The sequence below is a fragment of the Molothrus ater genome, chromosome 11, assembly GCF_012460135.2.
Source record: "Molothrus ater isolate BHLD 08-10-18 breed brown headed cowbird chromosome 11, BPBGC_Mater_1.1, whole genome shotgun sequence".
NCBI lineage: Eukaryota > Metazoa > Chordata > Aves > Passeriformes > Icteridae > Molothrus > Molothrus ater.
Genome location: NC_050488.2, coordinates 2022864 through 2045833, shown reverse-complemented (window position 1 = coordinate 2045833; position 22970 = coordinate 2022864). Strand labels below are relative to the sequence as shown.

The following is a 22970-nucleotide window of genomic DNA, read 5'->3' as shown; positions in this document are numbered from 1 at the left end:
GGCGGGACGGGACTGGGAGCAGCCCGGGGCAGCAGTGGGAGGTGTCGGTGCCGTGGCAGGGGTGGCACTGCGGTGTCCCCAAGGTCCCCCCGCACCCGGCCCTCCCTGGCCACCCCCGGCAGCGCGCATGCGCCAAGTGGGGTCACCCGATCCTGCGCGAGCGGGGCGCGCAGGCGCACTGGGGAGCGGGGCCGGGTTCAGTTCCGGGGCTTGGAGCTGCTGCGTGCACGGCGCGTTCGGCGGGACCGAGGGGCTGAGGGCAAGGCGGGACCATGGTGAGTGCGGGGCTGGGACTGAGGGGCTGAGGGCACGGCGGAACCATGGGGAGTGCGGGCCTGAGGGCACGGCGGGACCATGGGGAGTGCGGGGCTGAGGGGCTGAGGGCACGGCGGGACCATGGGGAGTGCGGGGCTGAGGGGCTGAGGGCACGGCGGGACCATGGTGAGTGCGGGGCTGGGACTGAGGGGCTGAGGGCACGGCGGAACCATGGTGAGTGGGGGGCTGAGGGCACGGCGGGACCATGGGGAGTGCGGGACTGAGGGGCTGAGGGCACGGCGGGACCGTGGTGAGTGCGGGGCTGAGGGGCTGAGGGCACGGCAGGATCATGGGGAGTGCGGGGCTGAGGGCATGGCGGGACCATGGGGAGTGCGGGGCTGAGGGCACGGCGGGACCATGGGGAGTGCGGGGCTGAGGGCACGGCGGGACCATGGTGAGTGCGGGACCGAGGGGCTGAGGGCACGGCGGGACCATGGTGACTGCAGGGCTGAGGGGCTGAGGGCACGGCGGGACCATGGTGACCGCAGGGCTGAGGGGCCACTCGGCACTTGTTGTCCCCTGGTGCCACTGCCCGGTGAGGGGCTCGGAGGGGAACAGCCAAAGGCTGGGAGCGCTGGAGGAGCAGGGCAGGGACAGGGGTGCCTGAGGCCGCTCTGTTTGTGTCTTGCAGGCTCGCAACGCGGAGAAGGCCATGTGAGTGCGGCACGGACACCTCCGAGCCCCGGCTCAGCTCAGAGCTGGTCTCACACATCCGTGGCTGCTGGCCCCGACTGTACCCGATCTCACACACCTGTGCCTGCTGGCCCACAGAACACACATCTGTGACTGGCTGGCCCATAGAACTCGCTGTTCAGCCTCTTTCAAAGCACCAACAGTTTAATGATATTTTTGGGTTCTTAGTTGTGCGTGTGCTGGCCCAGAGGCAGTGGGAGTTGGAGGACACCTGCACACACATGTACCTGGTGCTGTGCAGCTCCTGTAGCTGTGCTGGGTGGTTCTGTATAGGAGAGACCCTGTAGTAATGTACTTGTCCTCTTGCAGGCTGGGGGATGAGTACACTGAAATGTGCTGTAAAGGGTACCCTTGTGGTTTTAGGCAGTTCCCATTTTGGCAACAGAGATGCCAGGCCAGATAGGAGGAATCAGTCAGCATTGCTTTACTTGAGAAATGAACCACTGAGGATTTTGGGTGTTGAGAAGTCATTAGCTGGAAGAGCTGGAGGTGCTCAGTGAATGTGTTCAGGCCTTTGTTTTTTACAGACTGTAATTGAGTCCATAATAAACATCCAGAGCAAAGCTTGTTCCTGTTGGAATGTGGATTTGTGAAAGTAAATCTGCTTTCTTCTCTTTAGGACGGCCTTGGCAAGGTTTCGGCAAGCTCAGCTGGAGGAAGGAAAAGTCAAGGTGAGGTGTAAAAGCTCTGGAGGTTTGGTAGCTCAAGGCAGGCCTTGTTCAGAGCCCAGGTATTCTGTGCTTGACTCTAGTTAGAAGGAAAATATTTCAGCTGACTGTATTTCACACTCACACAGGCAGGAAAATTCTCCACTAAAGTTTCTCCAAACTTTTTTTACTTTTCTGTTTCGTATTGCGTATTTTGCAGAGAAAAGGGGTTTAATACCTTTTAATAAAAGGTGGAGATTTTAGTAAAAAGGTAGAGCCTTTTAATAAAAGGTAGAACTGTGGGGAAGGGACAAAATAACTGCTCACAAAACCCTAGAAGCAAGATGATGCATCAGTTTGTATAAGCAAGCCAATGGAATGTGAAGAAGGTTGGGAAGAAGGTACTCTGTATAAACTGGAAAAAATTACATTGTTTAGGAGTAGCATTGAGAAAAGCTTAACCTTAAGAATGTGGTGTGTGCTGAAAATGGTGAAACTGTCCTGAATATAACATTTGTTGTATTGGAAAGGATTATGGGGTGAGAGATTTTGGTTTGGATAAAGTGGATCTAAGTAGGTGTTTGTAGTCTGTGATAGTTTAATTTGTCAGGGCTGTAAATCATTACTGTTCTTCACTTACTACAACTCGATGGCAGCAGAAGGCCCTGGAGCTTGGTAGCATGATTTGGCATTAATGGAGCAGTAGAGCCTGTGTGAAGTGCTGTGTCAGAGCTCAGCTGAATCCCATGTGTGTGCTGTTCTGTCAACAGGAGCGAAGGCCTTTCCTTGCCTCAGAGTGCAATGAGCTGCCCAAAGCTGAGAAATGGAGGAGACAGGTAATGCCAGCCTGTGCATTTTCTAATTCTGTAGGAAGTAGAACTTTACATTTCCTGCTTAGACAGCCTGCTTACAAGGGGTTTTCCACACTTGCAGTGCCCTGACAGTTAAATCACAGAACATTTTCTAAGATTGTACAGCTCAGTGTTAAGAGTAGCTCCTACCACATCAGGTTGCTGCAAGGCCAGGTCCTGCTGAGTCTTTAAATCTCCAGGGATTTAGATTCCAGGTTTTTGGAGCTGCTGTTCCAGTGTTTGATTATCTTCCTAAAGATTTCTTTCCCCTTGAATTTAATCAGAATTTCTCCAGTTTCAACTTGTGTTTTATTGCTTCTTGCCCTATTGCCATGCACTTCTCAAACAATCTTGCTCTTCTTTGTTCCCTCCACTGATTGAGAAATTAATTTCTGTGTTCTTATTTGACTAGATCATTGGGGAGATTTCCAAGAAAGTGGCACAGATCCAAAATGGTAAGATTTTTCTAACTATGTTTTATTTTTTGAATATCCAGTCATAAGCAGTTCCAGTAAAAATCCCATTTCATGTAAACTCTACTGTTTCCATTGCAATAAATTCTGAAATTCCTCTGGTATTTCTCTGAGCTTCCTAATTTTTTGGATTTTTTCCTCTCTAACAGCTGGATTGGGTGAATTCAGAATTCGGGACCTGAACGATGAAATAAACAAACTCCTGAGGGAGAAAGGACACTGGGAATACAGAATAAAGGAGCTGGGAGGTCCAGATTATGCTGTAAGTGTGGAATGTCTTGTACTGCATGGTGGTTCTGCTCACAAGTGAAGTGACTGCTGAGAAAAATATGTAACATTTAGTTAGCCATGGATGGCTTGGCCAGTGTTATTTTAATTTAGCCCCTGAAATGTTTGGCTGTGTTAGAAGAAAGTTTTAAACTATGAACTCTGTTTATTTTCCAGAGGATTGGCCCAAAAATGTTAGATCATGAAGGGAAAGAGGTCCCAGGAAACAGAGGCTACAAATACTTTGGGGCTGCAAAGGATTTGCCAGGAGTAAGAGAACTTTTTGAAAAGGAACGTAAGTAAAGAGCAGCTCCTCCCAGACATGAATCTGTGCAGTAGAATGTCTTGAGTAAAATGCTGTTGTAGTTTGTGGGGAGTGCTGGTAACAGCATTTCTGAATGTCTTAGGCCAGCTCAGTGAAACAATGAGCACACATAAATAACTAAATGCTAGAGCACCTTGGGCTGTTTGCAATTCAGGAAATGTAGTAAGGAGTAGACTGGTTCCTACTGGGAATTCCACATGGTAAGGACTGATGTCCTATAGAAACTTTCAGCATAAGAGGCAAACTTCAGTGAGAAGTTGTAAGTGGTACTCAGAGTTCAGGACTAGAAGAAGGGAAAGTTGGGTTGAGCATAATTTTTGAAGCAGGAATGAGTTTTCATAATGAAAAACTGGAGGTAAGGGGATGAAACTTGTCATGAAATGAGTGCAATTGCTTGGGCCTGAAAGTGAGGCAGAGACAAATTATGGGAAATACTCCAGGGTGTGGGGGAACCATTGGGTCATGTACTGGAACTGCTTTGTGCAGGCCACAGGGTGACACCAGTGCTCCCAGTGCTGGCAGCAGCTCCATGGTGCTGGGTGTTGGCTGGCACGAGGCAGCTGTGGTGCTGTGAGCTTGGGCACACCTGGAGACACTGAGCAGGCGATGGAGGTGGCCTGGTGGGTGACAGTGGTGTTCCTGCAGCCCTGCCACCCCCACGGAAGACTCGGGCTGAGCTTATGAAGGACATTGATGCTGAGTACTATGGCTACAGGGATGAGGATGATGGGATTCTGGAGCCCCTGGAGCAGGAGCATGAGAAGAAAGGTATGTGAGATTCCAAACCTGCACAGAGCAGCCCAGCAAGGGCTGCTGATGCACTCTGAACTGAAGGCACCTTTTTTTTCTGATGCAGAGGATTTAGGCAAAGGGTTTGAGTCCATTGGAAGAGCTCTGGCAATAAGACCATGCTGCTCTGACTGGCTCTCAGCCACACTTGCCATTTTCCTTTGCTCCCCAGTTATAGCAGAAGCAGTGGAAAAATGGAAGATGGAGAGAGAAGCACGACTTGCAAGAGGCGAGGAGGAGGAGGAAGAAAACATCTATGCTGTCCATGAGGAAGAGGTAGGGGTGGCTCAGGTGCTGTGACTTTTCATGTGACTTCTGTGCTTCCTTCTTGGACATGGCATTACTCTGCCAAGGACCTGTCTGCTGCTGTGCTGGCCCTCTCCCCACCTGGCCACCACACAGTTTAGTCAGAATCAGTAGCAGGGGAGTGCTCTTGGCCCAAGCTTAGGGAGTGCTGGGGGCTGGCAGGTGAGGACAGACCTTTCACTGCAGTGAGAAACACCTTGCTGTGATCTCAGTGGCACTGTTATTGTCCTTGGTGTGTTGGTAACACTGCTCAGTCTGGCTCCTGAGCACAACCTGCCTCAGTAACAGCACAAGCAGCTTTGGGGACAGGAGAATGTCACACTGCCACTGTGTGAAAACCCAAGGGCTGCAGGGCCTTGTTTGCCCTTGGATCATGATGCAGCAGGGCTTTGCTGGTGCTGCTGTCACTGCTGTGACATGGCTGTTTCTTCTGACATGAGATCTGCTCCCAGTGAGATCTGGAGAAGGGTACTGGAAACAAGGTCTCATTTCTCAGTCTGTATCTAGGTGGGTTAAGCACAAGAATAAAAAGGAGGAATCCATTGTGATGGTGTTCACAGGGGTCCCAGGATGAGGGAAGAGACGAGGATCTGACTCCATGTTTCAGAAGGCTGATTTATTATTTTATGATATATATTACATTAAAACTATACTAAAAGAATAGAAGAAAGGATTTCATCAGAAGGCTGGCTAAGAATAGCAAAAGAAAGAATGATAAGAAAGGTTTGTGTCTCAGAGAGTCCGAGCCAGCTGACTGTGATTGGCCATTAATTAGAAACAACCACATGAGCCAGATCCCAGATGCACCTGTTGCATTCCACAGCAGCAGATAACCATTGGTTACATTCTGTTCCTGAGGCCTCTCAGCTTCTCAGGAGGAAAAATCCTAAGGAAATGATTTTTCATGCAATGTGTCTGTGACAATCCATCAGGTGGATCTGGTGGCTCCTCCAGTACCCTGTTTTATTTGTATAATCCCGTGGTTCGTGAGCCCAGCTGTTGGGTGTGGGACCAGAGCAGTACAGAGCTGTACAGGGAAGTGGTACCCATATTTTTATAGCACTTGCTGCTTAGCTGGCTCCTCTTCTGTTCACAGCTCTGCTGTGGCACCCAGAGTTATGGAAGGGGAGGAAATGCAGCTTTACATCTGTGGCCATGCCACAGCAGAGCAAAGGCCATATGAGAAATGGAAGCAGTAGTGCTGAAAATGTCCAGGAGCAGGGTGTGCATGTGATCCTTGTGTTCTTTTGGTGCTGGGTCCTCTTCACTCATTCCTGTGTTGTAGTGTTGATCTTGTGTTGTTTCTTCTGGCAAAGCAAGTGAAAAAGGGTTTTTATGACCTCTATAGAAAATAACCTTGATGTGATTTTTTCACTTTTCAGTCTGATGAGGAAGGTGGCAAGGAGAGAGAAGGTGAAGACGGCCAACAGAAATTTATTGCACATGTTCCAGTGCCAACTCAACAGGAGGTAAGGCAGAACAGCACTCAGCTGCAGAGATGCACACTGGCTTTTGCAAGACACATCTTAATTTACATCAGGTCATCAGTGAAAGGGCCCTAAATTTGTGATGTCTGTGACTTGACTCTGCAGCTGTTTAATCCCCTTGCAAATGCTATAACCCTTTTGACCTATGAATTTCCAAAACTTTCCTAAGTATTCCATAAATTGGGAGGTGTTGTGGTATAGCTGAGTATCTGAGGACTCAGCATCTCAGCTGAATCCCCCCTGTTTTTATCTCTGCAGATTGAGGAAGCTCTTGTACGAAGAAAGAAGATGGAGCTGCTCCAGAAGTACGCCAGTGAAACCCTCCTGGCCCAGAGCGAGGAGGCAAAGACACTGCTGGGATTGTAGCAGTGCACAGTGTCCTGCTCTGTGGGGAATCCCTCTGAAAGCAGCAGGCTCCTGAGTTCTGGTAGCAGTGGGTTTTAGCTCTGCAAGTTCCTTTGGATGTGGAGCAGGCTGCTGGAATTACAGCGTGGTGTGCTGGAAAGGGTCAAACCTTGGTGAACTCGTCTGTGCATCTAACAGCTGCCTTCAGTACTGGCAGTTTGGGACAGGGTCTGTGCTGTGGGGCCTCCTACAGATAGAACCACACCAGTGAGCTCCTAAATCCTGGAAGAAAACCCATGGTGTTCCTGCCATCCTGTCTGCTCTGTAAGTGTGCACTTCTTCTCATGCTGGGTATTGTTGAGCTGAGAAGTAACTCACACTATTACACTTGCTTCATTTGCCAGAATAACCTGGAACCTGTCTAGAGGGGCCTTGAAGGCAGATCTTAGGAGTGACCTTGGAGCAGATTTAATGCTTTCTAAAACACCTGCAATGTCTAAAACCTGTTACCTTTTTTGTGGTTTGTAACTGTGCCCAGATGAATTGCTTAAATGCTGGATATTCCAGCAGCTACTGTAAAAAACTTTGCAATACTTTGTTCAAATATTTTTTATTAAAACTTATTTACAACCTGATGTCTGTTTTATTCTAGCTCAAAGGATTGTGATGATTCCCTAGTGGTAGCCAAAGATTGGGATCATAGACAGCCATCCCTGTAGGGATTGAAGCTCTGCATCCCCTACTGCTCTTGGCTTGTGAATCCCGGGACAGGAGGCAAGGTAGAGCCTGGTCAAAGTCTTATGGATGACTAATGCTGTTGTACAGGTCTGAATGAATGGCATTTGAAGGTGGACATCTGCAGCCCTGCAGGATTTCTGTCTAAGGAACAGAGTATTGAACAGCCAGGTCTAGGACTGTTCAGCATTTCTGAATGCTCTCAGGATTTATCTATTGCAATCTATTGTGAATAATCCACTCCAGAACAATTAAAGCTCTAAATTATAGAGACAAGCTTTGTGTTACTTGATGAAGTGATCAGACAAAAAAAAAAAAAAAGGAATTGAAAAAGTGGAAAGCATAGCTGCCAAATTAAAACTAAAAAAAACCAACCCCAGAATAAATCAAAAGCTCAATTATTGGTAGCAAGCAGACAACTAACATCACAAACACATTCTTCTCTCTTCCTGGCTGCAGTGCAGCTTTCTCTGCTTTGTAAGAAAGCAGCAAACAATGTCTTATGGCTTATGATAATTTGTTGTAGATTTGCTTAAGTGTAGACTGGAGATAACCAAACTAGATTTAAGCAGGGGAAAAACCAGCTGATTCTTATGACCTGAACAGTCTGAGGGCTTGGTGATACCAATGGTAGATCCTTCTGTCACTGTATGAATTTGTAAGATAAAAGAACACACAAGGGTAAAAGCAGATCAGGGACAGAGTGATGATAACAGAAATACAAAAGAAGAATACATGGAAAGAATGGGAAAAAAAGCAACAGGATTGTAATTACATTAATGTTCAAAGGAGTGTGACCAACATCATGATGTAAAAGGCAGGTTTATAGACAGGGCTGATCTCTGCCAGCCAACATAGAAAAGGAATAAACACACAGAGCTGCTGTGTGTAACTGCAAGGCAGACTGGCTGCTGCCTGGCCCTGCTGTGCCAGATCCTCTCTCTGTAGCTCTGAGTGTGGAGCATTTTTGAGCTGAGTGCTCTTGGCTGCATTTGAGGGAACAAATTGCACAGTAATTATTTCCCAGAGTGGCCTATAGCAAAATCCTGTGTCCTGCCAGGGTGTGGAATTGCTGGTGGAGCCAGGGCGGGGAAGCTGCTGTGGTCACAGCCAGGAAATGGCTCCTGTTTGTCCTGGAGAATGGAGCAGTGGGCAGGCTCAGCTCTGAGTGCAGCTGTGCCAGGCTTATGGCTCATTCCACCTCTGGAATGCCTCAGCCCTGAGCACATCCAGCTTAGAAAACAGGTACTTGATGTATTCTTACATGTGTGCTCAGAGTTCTGCCCTGTGTGTTATCCTGGCTTGAGCAAGGGCATAAACTCTCTAATTGTTGTGTCTGCTGCATCGGTTTGGGTCTGCTTTCGTCTCTTAGAAATGCATTTGTGTGTTTCATTTAATGCCAGCCACGTCAGTGCTGCAGATGGAAGGCACCTTCCTTGTTCTGTGTCCTGGTGAGTGCAGTGCAGTCCCTGAAGGATCAGTTTCTCCTCGCAGTCACAGGGGTGCTGAGGAATATTTGTTGGCAGCACTTGGAAATAAGTGGATTTACCTAATCTGCATTAGCAGATGAGCAAGATAAACAGAGACAGCTTTGCAGAGGATCCATTAACTAATGACATTTTGTGCTGCTTGTCTCACTTTCAAGTTTAGCTGCAGGGGTGCAGAGCTGAGGGACTGTGGTGTTTGTGCATGTTAGGCTTTTTCCTAGAAAATTAATCACAGAATGGGTCAGTCTGGAAGGGACCACTGTGGGGCATCTGCTCCAAACTCCCTGCTCCAGCAGGGCCATCCCAGAGCACAGGGCACAGGATTTGTCCAGACACTTCTGGGGTAGCTCCAGTGAGACAAGTCCACACCCTCTCTGGACAATGTTCCAGTGCTCAGTCACTGCACAGGGAAGAAGTTCTTCCTGGACATCGGTTCCTGCCCATTTCCCGTGTCCAAATGGTTGGCACCACCAAGCAGATCCTGCTCCATCCTCTTGGCTTCCCTCTCATGCCCAGCTCCCTCAGCCTTTCCTTGAAGAGAGATGCTCCAGTCCCTTCATCCCTTGGCCAGGCAGACTCAGACAGAATGGTTCCTCTGTTGCTGAATCGAACAGCAGTTATCTCTGGGTCGGGCTGCTGTGCTGACTGCTCTGGGCAGTGCCGCCAGCCGCGGTGCGCCGGAGGGGCCGAGCCCCGGGGGCTGTGCGGGCGCGGAGCCCTCGCCGGGCGCGGCGGTGTCGCAGGGCGCTGCTCCGCTGCCCGGGCTGACGCCGGCCCGTGACGCGGGTGACGCTGCCCCGTGAGTGACGCGGGCCGGGCGGGGCGGCTGCCGGCCCCGCACTCCGCTCGCCATGCGCCGGGCGCTGCCGCCGCTCCGCGCCCTGCTCGGGGCCGCCCGCTCGCCGCGGCTCCCGGCGCCCCGCGGGATGCGCGGCCCCTCGGCCGGGCGGAGCGGGCACAGCGCGGTGAGCGGGGCCGGGGCCCGGGGCGGGCGGGCCGGGGCGCAGCGAAAGCGAAACGGGCGCGGGGCGCGGCGGAGCGCAGCCGGGCCACTCGCCGTGCCCGGGGATGCCCGGGGGCATCCTCGCTTCCCCGGCACGCCGGGACGGATTTCCCGGGCATTGCCGGCCGCAACTCCTGTCCCGGGGCTGCGTGTGCTCTGGGCTTACAGAGAGAACCAGGGAAACTCCTTCCGACCACTGCCGGCTCTGTCCCTTTGGTTGTGCAGCGCGGCACAGCGCTCCTGCCACCAACAATTTCTTTTGGGGTCAAAAGGGAAACAAAGCTGCCGACTTCATTACCTCTATCTGTCATGATATCTATCATATATATATCTTCAGTTCTTACCTTATTGCTTTTCCCCCCTTTCTTTTTCTTCCTGCTCGTGTTACTCACTGTGAAATTCCCATTGTAATCTGTTATCTATACATCTGCTATTTATATGTCGCAAAATTAACGTAAAGGATCGCATCTGCTACAAAATTATTCCAATGCCACTGTAGTTTCAGCAGTTTCAGGTACCCATTCACAAAGCCTGGGAAGACTTTGTTTTTATTAGCGAGCCTTTAGCAGCATCTCTGCAGCAGTTGGGTTATTTCTGATCTAGCTTTCCTGAAACGGGTGCAGGCCATGTGGAGACAAGGACTTCGGGGGTTTTGTTCTTAAAAGGGTGATGATTGTACAGAGGAGAGAGGACAAGGTTTCGGGGGGAGTTCTTGCATGTAAAGACAAAACCCCAGCCTAATTTAAATGAATGGGAATGCGATTTATTTACGGTGTTGCCGTTATTAACCCGGGCTGCCTGGGGGGGCAGATTCCCGCTGTTGTTTGAGCTGCACCCCATTCCCAGCGGTGCCTGTCCCTGGGCTGTGCCCACTGCAGGAAAAACGTGGTGTGTGAATAACTGATGTGCAACAAAGTGCTGCTCGAGTAGGCAAAGTGCCCTTCTCCTCCTGCACAGGAGACACAGCGGCTGCGGGTGCGTGCCCTGAGCCAGCCCGGGCAGCAAGGGCTGTCCCAGCTCCCATCATTGCAGTCCTGTCTGTGCCTGTTAGCAAGGGCTGTCCCAGCTCCATCATTGCAGTCCTTTCTGTGCCTGTTAGCAAGGGCTGTCCCAGCTCCATCATTGCAGTCCTTTCTGTGCCTGTTCGCCAAGGCTGTCCCAGCTCCCATGGCTGCAGTCCTTTCTGTGCCTGTTAGCCAAGGCTGTCCCAGCTCCCATGGCTGCAGTCCTTTCTGTGCCTGTTAGCCAAGGCTGTCCCAGCTCCCATGGCTGCAGTCCTTTCTGTGCCTGTTCCCCCATCGCGCTCAGCCCTGGCCCTTAACCCCTCCCTTTTCATCACTGGCCATAAATCCCGAGGTCCCTGGTTCCTGCTTTAGGCTCGGGAGAGAGATGAGTTTTAGATGATAGGTTTTGTTCCGTGCTGTTCCAGCCTGATCCAGTAACAGTTTCATTGCTCACACTCCTCTCTCTGGCTCTGCTCCTTGCCCTCATCCCCCAGCTCATCCTTGCTCACTCTCCTTGCCGGAGCTCACCAAGTCCAGCTCCTCACCGCCCCAAAGGCAGGCAAGGAGATGCATTTTAGTAACTCGAGCAGCACCTTGGTGTAAGGAGGTGCTGACTTTGCCAATTAGCCTGCCCTGTGTGAAACTGGGACTGAAGCCATGTGTAGGAGCACAGCAGGCTGTTGGCTGTAATCAAACTCTTGTGGAACAGAACAGTTTTACTACAAACACCTTGTAAGGGAGCAGCCAAGTACAATACTTGTGTCCAAGACCTGCCTACTGCTGAAAAATTTACTTTTGCATATTTTGTTAGTATTCTGTGGGGGTTAAGCCATTGAAGTGTGACTCACTGGCACAGCAGCATGTATTTTGTACCTCTTGGCATCAGTTTAAGTTAATTTTTCCCTATCCTCTGAAATAATCTGGAAATATTTCTAAGGCAAAACAGCTCTCATGAGTCTGTATGCATAAGGCAGAGGGAGTAGTGGTGCTGCTTGTGTCAACATGTTTTTAGCAATAAGATGTGCAGGGTTATGGCTCCCCTGCTGTCACTGGAGGTGCCTGTTCTCAGGGGGCTGTAGCTGCTGTAAACTCTATTAAATATGTGTAAGGACATGCATAACCAATGTACCCTCTGATTTCATCCCTCCCAGCCCGGCGTGCTGCCATCCTTTGGATTCCTGTTTGACATTGATGGGGTGCTGGTGCGAGGCAGGACCCCCATTCCTGCTGCCAGAGCAGCCTTTGGCAAGCTGGTCAACCCTCAGGGACAGTTCCTGGTGCCCGTGGTCTTTGTCACCAACGCTGGGAACTGCCTGCGCCAGAAGAAGGCTGAGCAGCTGTCCCACCTGCTGGGGGTTCCAGTGAGTCACCTCAATGCCATTTACTGCATGTTGGATGTGTCAGATGTGTTATCTTCCATTAAATGCTGCTCACTTCATCAGGGCTGCTTTTCCCTTAAGCCCCCTGACCTGCTTTGCTGAAAGTAAAAAGTGCTGTCCAAAACTAACTGGTAAAGGCACTGGTTTTTCCAATAGTAAAGCTAAAGGTATTTCTTTGGAAAGATGGTAGGTAGTGATTCACAGGAGTATCTTTCCAGAATAATAGTCTTACTGGTTACTACCTGTCCTGTTGAAGGGGTGGGGATATATAAGCTAAAAGAAGGTGGTAATCTGGTACAATTAAATCACAGCTACAGTTTAGCAAAGGGCCCACAACTGGAACCAGTTCTGATTGTCCTTCCCTGTTTGCTTCCAAATGAATTTGGTGATTTTATAAAACCAGGACAGAAAGGTTTGTTCATGTTGAATTGAGCTGGAAGCTGAAAGGGGGATGGATGTGTGATAACTTGTCAGTAAGGTATTTTTTTCTGGCATATTATCAATACATCATTTGTGAAAGGAGAAAATGCTGATTGTTATGTAATTCCTGGAATCTGTCACATCTGTTAATTGAATCTATGTATAAACAACTTCTCTGGAATACAACAGAGTCCTTTTGTTTTTAAATCCCAAACAGATTTCCCAAGATCAAGTGATGATGTCCCACAGTCCCCTGCGGATGTTCAAGCGTTATCATAAAAAATGTGTCCTGGTATCTGGACAAGGACCCCTTCTTGATATTGCTCAAGAGTATCTTTAAAAAAAGAGTTTAAAAAAGCCAACAACTTTCTGCCAAAGTGTTTTCCTTAATCAGGTTCAGGGGAGCCTCTGGATGAAGTGAAAATCAAATATTTCAACCCTACAAATGCAGTAATAAATAGTAATGATAGTTCCTAGTATGGTGCCAAATTTATGTTTTAATGTGGTTTTATACCAAGTGCCCAAAGGACTTGAATAATATTGATATCATGGTAGTATCAAAATCTCAAACTGTAACTTAATAACCTTAACTTTTGCATAAACTTTGCTCAGGCTTCCATTAAGTCCCTTCTGCACTTCTTCCTGCAGTGGGATTTTCATTGAAGTTGGTGTGAATAATAAGTTGTAAAAATGTATATACAACTTCTAAGCATAAGCTCTATTTGAAGTACATACCTGAGAAAAAGGTATTGAAGGTATTGTCTCTTAGAAATGCATTTCTAAATTCAAAGTTCATTAGGCTTGGCTAAGAGGGAAGTAGATGAGAGGACTGAAAACAAAACAGGAGAACTTTGGTCTCTCATTTATCAGATCATCTTTTTGTCTCACAGAAGGAAATTCTGTCTTTGATGTTGCTTTCATTGCGAACCAATTTGTCAGTTGAATACCTTTAAATGGTTAAGGTGGAATGAGCAGTCAGAAAACCTTTCCCTGTGAGCAGCTGTGTGTCCTTAGCTGGTTGCCCCAGCCTTGGCTTCTGCCAGCCCATCACCATAGACACTCTGAGGGAGAAACGCCCTCTGCTCGATGCAGTTGACCATGACAGAAGACCCAATGTCCTGGTGAGTGAGATTTGTGTTTCAAACCTCTCTGTTTGCTCCTTGCATGACATCCTATAACAGGGATCAATATTTAACTACCAAGCAACTGCTGCTGTTCTTACATTGTATTTTGACTTTGCTCTTCTGCTTCCTTATTTGTTTTATTACAACATTCTCAAGAACAACTCTTTTTCTCAAGAACAACTCTTTTCTCTCAGTAGTAATTCTTTAACTCAGCCTTTTATTTTATAGCCTGCTGTTGTGGGAAAACTCACAATCTAATACAGAAACCTAATGCAAAATCTGCCTTGGAAAGCTGATTAGCTTCCTCAGAAGGTGTGGAAGATAACATAAGCTTTTCCCTGAATATATGATTGTGTTGCTATTGTTTCTAACCCACAAGGCTGCTTTGATTGCAAATGAATGCTTTGAAGAAAATAATTTTCCCTCAAAGGACTCCCTTTGCTGTTTACAGCGCTATTTAAATGGCAGCAGTGGCTACAGTGGTTCCAGTTGGATTGTCCAGAATTAAAGCAGAAGTGAATAGCTGGGTGTGCTGTACATGCTCAGGGCCAGCCTACAGAGTGGATTTCCTCACTTGTAATAAACACATTCTCTGTGGCTCACAGAATCACAGCTCAGCTGTGGCACCTTTTGCTGGGCTCCTCACCCATGGGGATGGAAGGTCAAGAGCCTGTTAAAGTGTTTGTCACCACACAGAGTAAATAATGAAGTCAGGCTCTTAATTGTTTAGCAAATATATTACATGTTATACAGTGCATTCTTTATTAGAAGTGTTAAAGAAAAACATCTCAAAAACTGTTTTTCAAATGTCTTGGTACTGCTGGAAGCCTCTTACTCCTGTGGAAAAATAAACATCCATACTTTTCTACACAAGTAGTTAAAACAACTAATTAAACAAGTAATTTAAACAACTGAAATCACAACACAAGTAGTTTTAACAACTGGAGTTAAAAAACTCCAGAGGCAGCTGAGGAGAAGCAGGAGGCAGGTGCAGGTAGAGCACAGTCACTGCTGTCCCTGTGCCAGAGCTGTCACTTCAGAGAGGAAACACAAGTGATGAGTGAGTGAACTGATGTCAGGAATATACCAATGTAGAGTGCATTTCCTCTTGGAGTGGCAGGAGACAGCTGTGGGAGCTGAGCTGGAATTTATTCTGTTAAAAACAGGTGTTTCATCTTGTAGAAAACTTTCCCTTTTTTCTCATTGCAGTCCCCGTCTGCTGTGGAGCTTCCCAAGATTGAGGGTCAGTTATCTTTATTTAACTTGCATCTATCCATTAATAAATGAAATATCTTTATTTTATTTTATTTTATTTTATTTTATTTTATTTATTTTATTTTATTTTATTTTATTTTATTATAAGAAATTATTTTTTAGATAGTTGGGCACTTTGAAAATTTGTCTGAGACAATCCTAAAATTTCCTTGTTAATGACATCTGTCATTCATTTGAAAGCATCATGTGTTGTAAAGCTGTTTTTTAATGTGTGCAGCTTTCAGCCACTGGGTTTTGAAGTTTGAAGGGTATTTGAGGTCTCCTTTCCTCTTCATCTGCCTTTAACAGACTATTGTTGCTCTCCTTTCATAATGAACTGATGTTCATTATTCAGAAATAATTAATCTTGTTCTTACAAGTAGTCCGGATCAGCTGTAGTATGAGAAGGGTCTTGTGTTCACTCTCATCTCATCTGAACTACAAGAAAGTAGAAATTGGACCTTAGGATTTAAAAATATCCATGTCAGGTTATTGCTGGAGACCAAAGCAATTTTTAAAAACAACATCCAAATTGTGCCCTGAGGTGAACAAATCAACATCTCTGGTGTTGTATTTAAATACTGCATGTAAACAGGGAACTCAAAAGTTATGGGAGATTTAGAAATACAATTTAGAAGTTAATATTGTAATTTCTGGAGAAACTTCACCTATAAAATAAAATTCCTAAACCTGTAGATTTTGCAGTGGGGTCTTGTTACTTCTGAGTTTCTGTGATTGGATGGGCATGTGATATATTAAGCCCCTAAATTAATGTGACTGTTTGATCAGTTCCTGGTTATTTTAAATGACTTGTTCAGTCTCTTGAGGCCAAGTTTTAGGCCTCAGTGCTCTGATAACAATTCCATGACTGTTCTGTGCCTGTGCTTCTCCCAGCTGTGGTGCTGTTTGGGGAGCCAGTGAGATGGGAAACCAGCCTGCAGCTGATAATTGATGTTCTGCTGACCAGTGGCTATCCTGGCAATCCCTATGGGCAGGAAAACTACCCTCACATTCCTGTGCTGGCCTGCAACATGGACCTGATGTGGGTGGCTGAGGCACAGTCCCCAAGGTAAGTGCTTTATTCATGTCATTGGGATTCATCTGGGGCTTCCTCGTTTTTCCAGCAGGATTCAGAGTCAGCACTTGAACACAGAATGCTTGATGGCTTGGCTTGGAATGCAACATCTCTAATGCACTTTCAGCTAATGCTGCCTGTTTGCTGGCTGCATTATTGCATCCAGGAAATCACTTCTCAAGAGAAAAGCTGCTTTTAAGCTCTAAACCTTTTGTTTCCTCAGTCCCAGAACAATGGAGAAAGAGAGTTTTTTTCCTGAGGGCCTCAGAGCCTCGGTTCAAAGGCAAAAATGAAAAAATTATCAAGGCCATTGTTTCATTTCATTAGGTCCCTCTTTGGTATTTCTCTTTTCCTGGTAGGGTAAAGAGCTGACCCCGCTGGGTGAAAGCAGTGAGTGGTTCTGAGCTGAGGACAATGCAGTGAGCTCTTTAGGGAACACAAGGAAAAACAAGCAGAACACACAGAACAAGGTGCCAGGACCTCTTAGAGTGGTTTTGTTTGATTTGGCTTTAATAGAAGTACTTCTTTAATAGGTTTGTTTCCCCTCCCTTCCCCTCAGTCTGTAATTTGAAATAGAAACTTCTTACTGTGACTTGGTTGCTGCCTCAGTCCTGGGTCAAAGATCTGTTCAGATATGTCTTTGGAAGCAGAGGCCATCTCTAATTAACACACTGGAAAAGATATCTGTGTGATGGCTTCAGCCTGCAGTAAGGCAGCCAGGATACCTCCAGTGAGCAATTTTAAAATTAGATAGATGGTTGTGCCATCCCAGTAATGTGGGTTTGTTGTGGTGTCAGTTGTTCAGTTAATCAGCACTTAATTTTCAGTGAACCAGCTGCAGAAATGTTGCATGCTGAGCAGAATTTGGTAGTTGCAGGACACAATTTATTCCTAAAAAATAATGAAATAAAAAAAGCCTAGTTTGATGTTTTAAATCTGTGCTTAATGTAATTTGATTTGGTATTATACCTGTGTAGGTTTGGGCATGGAACATTCATGGTTTGGTTTTATATCTCTGTAGGTTTGGACACAGAACGTTCATGGTTTGGTTTTACATCTCTGTAGGTTTGGACATGGAACATTCATGGTTTGTTTGGAAAACATTTACAAGAAGATCACTGGCAAAGACCTGAAGTACGAGGCGCTGATGGGCAAACCCAGCAGGCTGACATACCAGTATGCAGAGCACCTGATCCGGGCCCAGGCCCTGCAGAGGAGCTGGGAGCAGCCCATCCAAACCCTCTATGCTGTGGGGTAAGGTCTGCTGAGCCCCAGAGGCACAGCAGGAAATCCCAAACCCTCTGTGCTGTGGGGTGAGCTGTGCTGAGCCCCACAGATACAGTAGGAAACCCCAAACTCTCTGTGCTGAGCCCCACATGTACAGCAGGAAACCCCAAACTCTCTGTGCTGAGCCCCAGTGGTACAGCAGGAAATCCCAAACCCTCTGTGCTGAGCCCCACAGGTACAGTAGGAAACCCCAAACTCTCTGTGCTGAGCCCCACAGGTACAGTAGGAAACCCCAAACTCTCTGTGCTGAGCCCCACATGTACAGCAGGAAACCCCAAACTCTCTGTGCTGAGCCCCACAGGTACAGCAGGAAATCCCAAACCCTCTGTGCTGAGCCCCACAGGTACAGCAGGAAATCCCAAACCCTCTGTGCTGAGCCCCACAGGTACAGTAGGAAACCCCAAACTCTCTGTGCTGAGCCCCAGTGGTACAGCAGGAAACCCCAAACTCTCTGTGCTGAGCCCCAGTGGTACAGCAGGAAATCCCAAACCCTCTGTGCTGTGGGGTGAGCTGTGCTGAGCCCCAGAGGCACGGCAGGAAATCCCAAACTCTCTGTGCTGTGGGGTAAGCTGTGTTGAGCCCCACAGGTACAGCAGGAAACCCCAAACTCTCTGTGCTGAGCCCCACAGGTAGAGCAGGAAACCCCAAACCCTCTGTGCTGTGGGGTCAGGTGTGCTGAGCCAGACAAATACACTGGGAAATTACTCACAGTGTAAATGCCAGCCAAGGAAAACACACAAAACTCTTACCAGCTTGTTTCTCCTACCATTAAGACCATCTAACTTTCTTGGTGCTATGGTATATCTTTCATGACATTTCTAATCTTAAAGATTAATGATGCTTTGCTCTTTTTACATGTAATTTCTGCAGAAGCACAAAAGGTGTTTTATATGCAACTAAGATTTCTCCTGATTTTTTATTTAGTTTTTTTTCTGAAATAGGCTGTGTGAATCTAACACAAAGGGTTTGCCTGGGTGTTTATTCTGTTAGGTTTAGTGGTGTAACACCAACTGCCTTTGAGCAAAGGACAGTTAGAGACTGCAGACCTAGACTTTATCTCTGAGGTCATTTAGGTTGGTCATATGCTGCTGCATGTGCTGCCACATCATAGAATCCTTTTCAGAGAAGAAGATAAAGCTGCATTGTATTAAAGACTGTTTCAGAATCTCCAAGATGTTTGGCAATATAATAAGCTCATTCATGGGCTGCTCATACCTTGATTTTCTCTCCCCTTGCCCCAGTATGGAGAGTGATTCATTTTTATCCTGTCATGCTTCATGAAAACAGTGCAATAAAATAGCTGAGGGGTTGGACTTCTCCCTGTCTGCCTGATTCCACACAAAGTGGTGTAAAGTATACAATAAACTGTTAGATGAAATTGAGGCAATACTCAGAATAAATAGACTCCACAGTCTGATGTAGTTGTGAAGTGGGTATGTATTGTCAGCACCCGGCACAAGCGAGACAGCTCTCATGAAAACTTGTGCCCTGAGCCTCTCTCTGACCCACATCTTTATTCTGGAAGATGTTCCACATTCATTACATTGCACAACCTTGCCATGCATATTCAACCCCTGGCCCTGCCTGTCCTCGCCTCGCATGGTAATCAGATCCACGTCCTTCTGGGCATGCCTTGTGGTGGTCACACGGGGGTCTCTCAGTGATCTCTGAGGCCAAAGATTGTGGTCTTCCTCATGACTGAACTTCTGAACCTTTCTCCTTTACGTGTGTGCTTTGGTCCCTTGGTGTTGTCATTATAGTGCACGAGCTCTACTGTCATTACATTGCAAGGGTTCCATATTGCCAGAGTTTTGCACCTCCTTGATGTTTCTGTAGGCAGCTCCTCCAGGCACTGCCTCTTCCTCATCCTCACAGCAGCCAACTGACTCCAGTTCCCACCAATCCACTCTTTTATAGCACTCTTCTGATTGCCTACAGCTGTGGTCTGTTAACATCAGGCCTGCTCCTAATCTTTAGTAATTGGTTCAGCTGCAACTCTTTAGGGGATAAGATTACATTCTATATCACCTTCATTTACCCATCCTGTATCCCCCTACACCTTGGTGCTTATCTGAGTATGTCTGTTGGCCTTAATCAGCTTGGAGACAGAGGAGTCCCTTTATCTGGGTTTCTTGCATCCCTTGGTCTTCTCCTGGTATTGTTCTTGATGCAAGACGCTTCAGAAATTTGCATTTTCCTATGCCCTTTGTATCATGGCAGAGGTTTCTTAAGTAAAAGGTCAAAATTCAGCACATAATTCTACAAGCTAAAATTAAAATGCTTAATTCATATTACTACTAAGGTGAACTCCAAAAATCTCTTGTAAGAATCTGTGTCTCTTGGGCTGTTGTTTGAGCCCACTCTGGCTGGCTATGGACCCTGGCCCGCACGGTCTCACGTGGACAAAGCAAAAGATGAGAAACTCTTCTCCACATGGGGACCAGTGTCCCGTTCATTGGCCTGGGAAGGGACACCTCAGACTCTGGTGACCTCCCAGGTGGAAAAGAGGGCGTTGCCTTCTTGCAGGGGCCTTTTATACCCGAGAGAATGGGGGCAGGGGAAGAGCCCACATCAATGGGGTACCATGGAGAAGGAGTGAGGGGAGACCAGGGGGGCAGACTACAAGGGGATAGAGCAGAAGGGTGCATGAGGGAGAGACCATGTCATGGCGAGGGGAAATAACAATCCACGTGACATACCATACTCAGTACGAGTTTCCAATCACCCAGTGCAAAACAACAACTAAATAAACTATTGAGTGCAATGCAACAATCTCTATTTCAAAATGATGAAATGTAACAATGCCTTTGGCAGCTGCAGCTGAGGTGCTGACTGAGTTTGTGCTTTGCAGGGACAATGTGATGACGGATGTGTACGGAGCCAACCTGTACAACCGCTACCTGCAGGCCCGCTGCCCCCGAGCCCGCCTGCAGGCCCAGGCTGCTGCAGGCACAGCCCCGTCCCGGCTCCCCCAGCGCCTCCAGCCTGGCCTCAGCTGGCACACGGAGCCGGCCCCTGCAGGCACAGCCCCCGGCCTCAGCTGGCACACGGAGCCGGCCCCTGCAGGCACAGCCCCCGGCCTCAGCTGGCACACGGAGCCGGCCCCTGCAGGCACAGCCCCCGGCCTCAGCTGGCACACGGAGCCGGCCCCTGCAGGCACAGCCCCCGGCCTCAGCTGGCACACGGAGCCGGCCCCTGCAGGCACAGCCCCCGGCCTCAGCTGGCACACGGAGCCGGGCCCTGCAGGCACAGCCCCCGGCCTCAGCTGGCACACGGAGCCGGCCCCTGCAGGCACAGCCCCCGGCCGCAGCTGGCACACGGAGCTGGCACCTGCAGCTGCTGCCCACTGCAGGTCTGTGCTGGTCTGCACCGGCGTGTACGACCCCCAGAGCGAGGTGGCCCTGCCCAGCAGGGACAGCGTGGCTGAGAACGTGTTCCACGGGCACCGGGATTTCAGCTTCGACCCCTGCCTTGGTGGAGCCAGACCACATTGTGCCCGACGTGGATGCTGCTGTAGACCTGGTCTTCCAGCTGGAGAACTTTGCACCTCGTTGAGGTGACAGGATTTCTTAAGGACCACTCAGTGCTGTGCTTTTCTTGCCCAAACACACTGTGCTTTGCAGGAGTGCCACAAAGTGCTGCCTTCTAAATTTTTTAACCTCTGAATCAATACAATCTTCTATTAGGTATGGTTATCAGTAGTACATGTAGGTACATGTGTGTGTAATTATATTAAATATCAATAATGCTTTTTATAGTGCTTCTAAATATGTAATTTATGGCTGAAGTTACCCTTTACTGTCTTCCTCTTTGTTATGTTAGGGACTTTAATAGCAATATTTCATAGTAACTTATTCATGTACTGGTACTTAAATCCTCCACAACAGCACCTCCTTTTGTTTGCTGGAAGATTTAGTTTTGAGGATCTTGAGGATACCAGATTGTGGTGCTGGGGTCACTCAGTCCATTCCACGTGGGCTGTACAGAGCACAAGTATTAATGCCTGGAATTCTGCAAGTACTGAATGCTCCCTTCAATCAGAGTGGAGTTCAATCTGTTCCACTTTGAACCTGCTCTCATCTGACCTGCTGCTGCCTTTCCTTATGTCTGTTCTCCCACGTCCCTGGAGTTTTATTGCTCCTCTCTGCTGTGTGAAGCCTTAATTGTGTTGGAACTCCACAGTCCAGGAAGGGAAGCAGCAGACCTGGGTGCCCTCTGTGGCCTTTTTGCTCTTTGCCTTTCTATAAGCACTTTCTTTTTCTTCTCTTCTCTTCTCTTCTCTTCTCTTCTCTTCTCTTCTCTTCTCTTCTCTTCTCTTCTCTTCTCTTCTCTTCTCTTCTCTTCTCTTCTCAACCTTAGAAAGATTTAGCAGTTTTGTTTCATGTGTTTCTGTGAGTTGGGACTTTACACTGAATCAGTGACTACTGCTCAGCCAAAAAGTGCCTCCTAATTTACTTGAAGCCTCATACCACTGTGGTAATTAACTGCCCTTTAGTGTAATATATTTCATCTCATGTCAATGTTATATGTTGTTTGGTTCATGGATTTTATAGCTGTTTAAAAAGAAAGAGTAATTTATTTTTTGTTATTTTTGTAAAATAATTCCAAAGTTTTCATCCCAAAGATGCCTTTGAAAATATTTCTGTGTTATTTGTTATAACACATAAGCTTGGAAAACATAACCCAATTAATTGTTTTAAACCAAAGTCAACTTACACACAGAGATCAATCCACATTAGGGACTAGTCAGGTTTTAAGACTGGGTTTTTTTTAGTTTTGTTTTTTTTTTCAAATCAGAAATTGTACAAACACAGCCTGGGTGTTCATTCCTGCAGGGCTGTCAGAATGAATTCCTGGCCAAATCCTTCCCTGCTCCTTCCCCCAGCAGCAGCTCTGGGAGCCCAGGGCTGCTGTGCAGTCAGGTTTTGTGGTGTGTTCCCTCTGTTTGCAGAGCACTGTGATCCCCCTGCACTGCCAGCATTGTTGATTCATCTCTTGCAGTGTTTCCTGAGTAGCTTTCAGTGTCTCACTGCATGCAGTGTGAGGACACTGCCCTGAACAGTTCATTTCCTGCTTCTTCACTGGAAAAGTATTTACAGCAGCACATTCTTGCCTTTTTATTGGTACAGTGAACAGATATCGACCTGTTCCTTTAGCACTTTCCTGTCATATACCAAGTATTTGCAAAGAACACCAAATCTAAGTAAAGACTGTAATTCTGTAAGGTCAGGATGGTTTAAAGTCACATTGTTTCAGTACTAAAGCATGTTGCAAAACTCTCTAACCTTACCAGAATTGGTGAAGCAAGGAATAAAAACGTTGGAAGTTGCTGAAGAACAGAAAAGGTTCTGTGTGTTTCTCCTTTTTTTCTCTACAATGTGGATGAACCTTCATGAAAAGGTTCATGAAGGAACTGCATATGGACCTCTTAAATCTCATCCCTCATGGAAACATTAACATAAAATGTGTTTGTAGAAAAGGAGGACAGTCCCTTTTTCTGTGTCACATCACCAGTAAAATCTAAAACCCTTCAAGGATTCCAGATTCTCCAGCTCCATGGATGAGCTCCAGCCTGGTGAGTGGCAGACCCTCAAAAAGCCAGAATGCTGAAAAAACAGCAGATGAAAAGGAAATAAAGGAAATTATTAGAAATAGTGACCTGGGTAACACTACACACAGAAGGCAGCTGCCAAAAGAGGTGGAA

At 47.3% G+C, this 22970-nt stretch overlaps 2 protein-coding genes across 5 annotated transcripts; both read left to right on the top strand.

Moving 5' to 3' along the window:
- Window positions 1-191: 191 nt before the first annotated feature.
- ISY1 (ISY1 splicing factor homolog) lies at window positions 192-7133 on the top strand. Of its 4 annotated transcripts, none has more exons than XM_036404730.2 (11): window positions 192-275; window positions 947-969; window positions 1628-1679; window positions 2426-2491; window positions 2919-2961; window positions 3129-3241; window positions 3424-3541; window positions 4217-4339; window positions 4533-4636; window positions 6049-6135; window positions 6412-7133. In XM_036404730.2, the coding sequence occupies exons 1-11, from the start codon at window positions 273-275 to the stop codon at window positions 6517-6519; spliced, it is 840 nt and encodes a 279-aa protein (XP_036260623.1). In that variant the 5' UTR covers window positions 192-272; the 3' UTR covers window positions 6520-7133. The 4 variants fall into 4 exon arrangements, with proteins under 4 accessions (XP_036260623.1, XP_036260624.1, XP_054372069.1 ...); XM_036404731.1 differs by lacking the exon at window positions 192-275 and adding an exon at window positions 716-751; XM_054516094.1 differs by lacking the exon at window positions 192-275 and adding an exon at window positions 761-793.
- A 2438-nt stretch (window positions 7134-9571) lies between these two features.
- LOC118700307 (haloacid dehalogenase-like hydrolase domain-containing 5) lies at window positions 9572-22610 on the top strand. The gene is given in 10 exon segments (XM_054516069.1): window positions 9572-9685; window positions 11879-12088; window positions 12744-12856; window positions 13554-13647; window positions 14860-14893; window positions 15799-15973; window positions 17045-17233; window positions 20118-20242; window positions 20558-20730; window positions 20732-22610. Coding segments are annotated over 10 exon segments (1317 nt in total). The 3' UTR covers window positions 20822-22610.
- The last annotated feature ends 360 nt before the right edge of the window (window positions 22611-22970 follow it).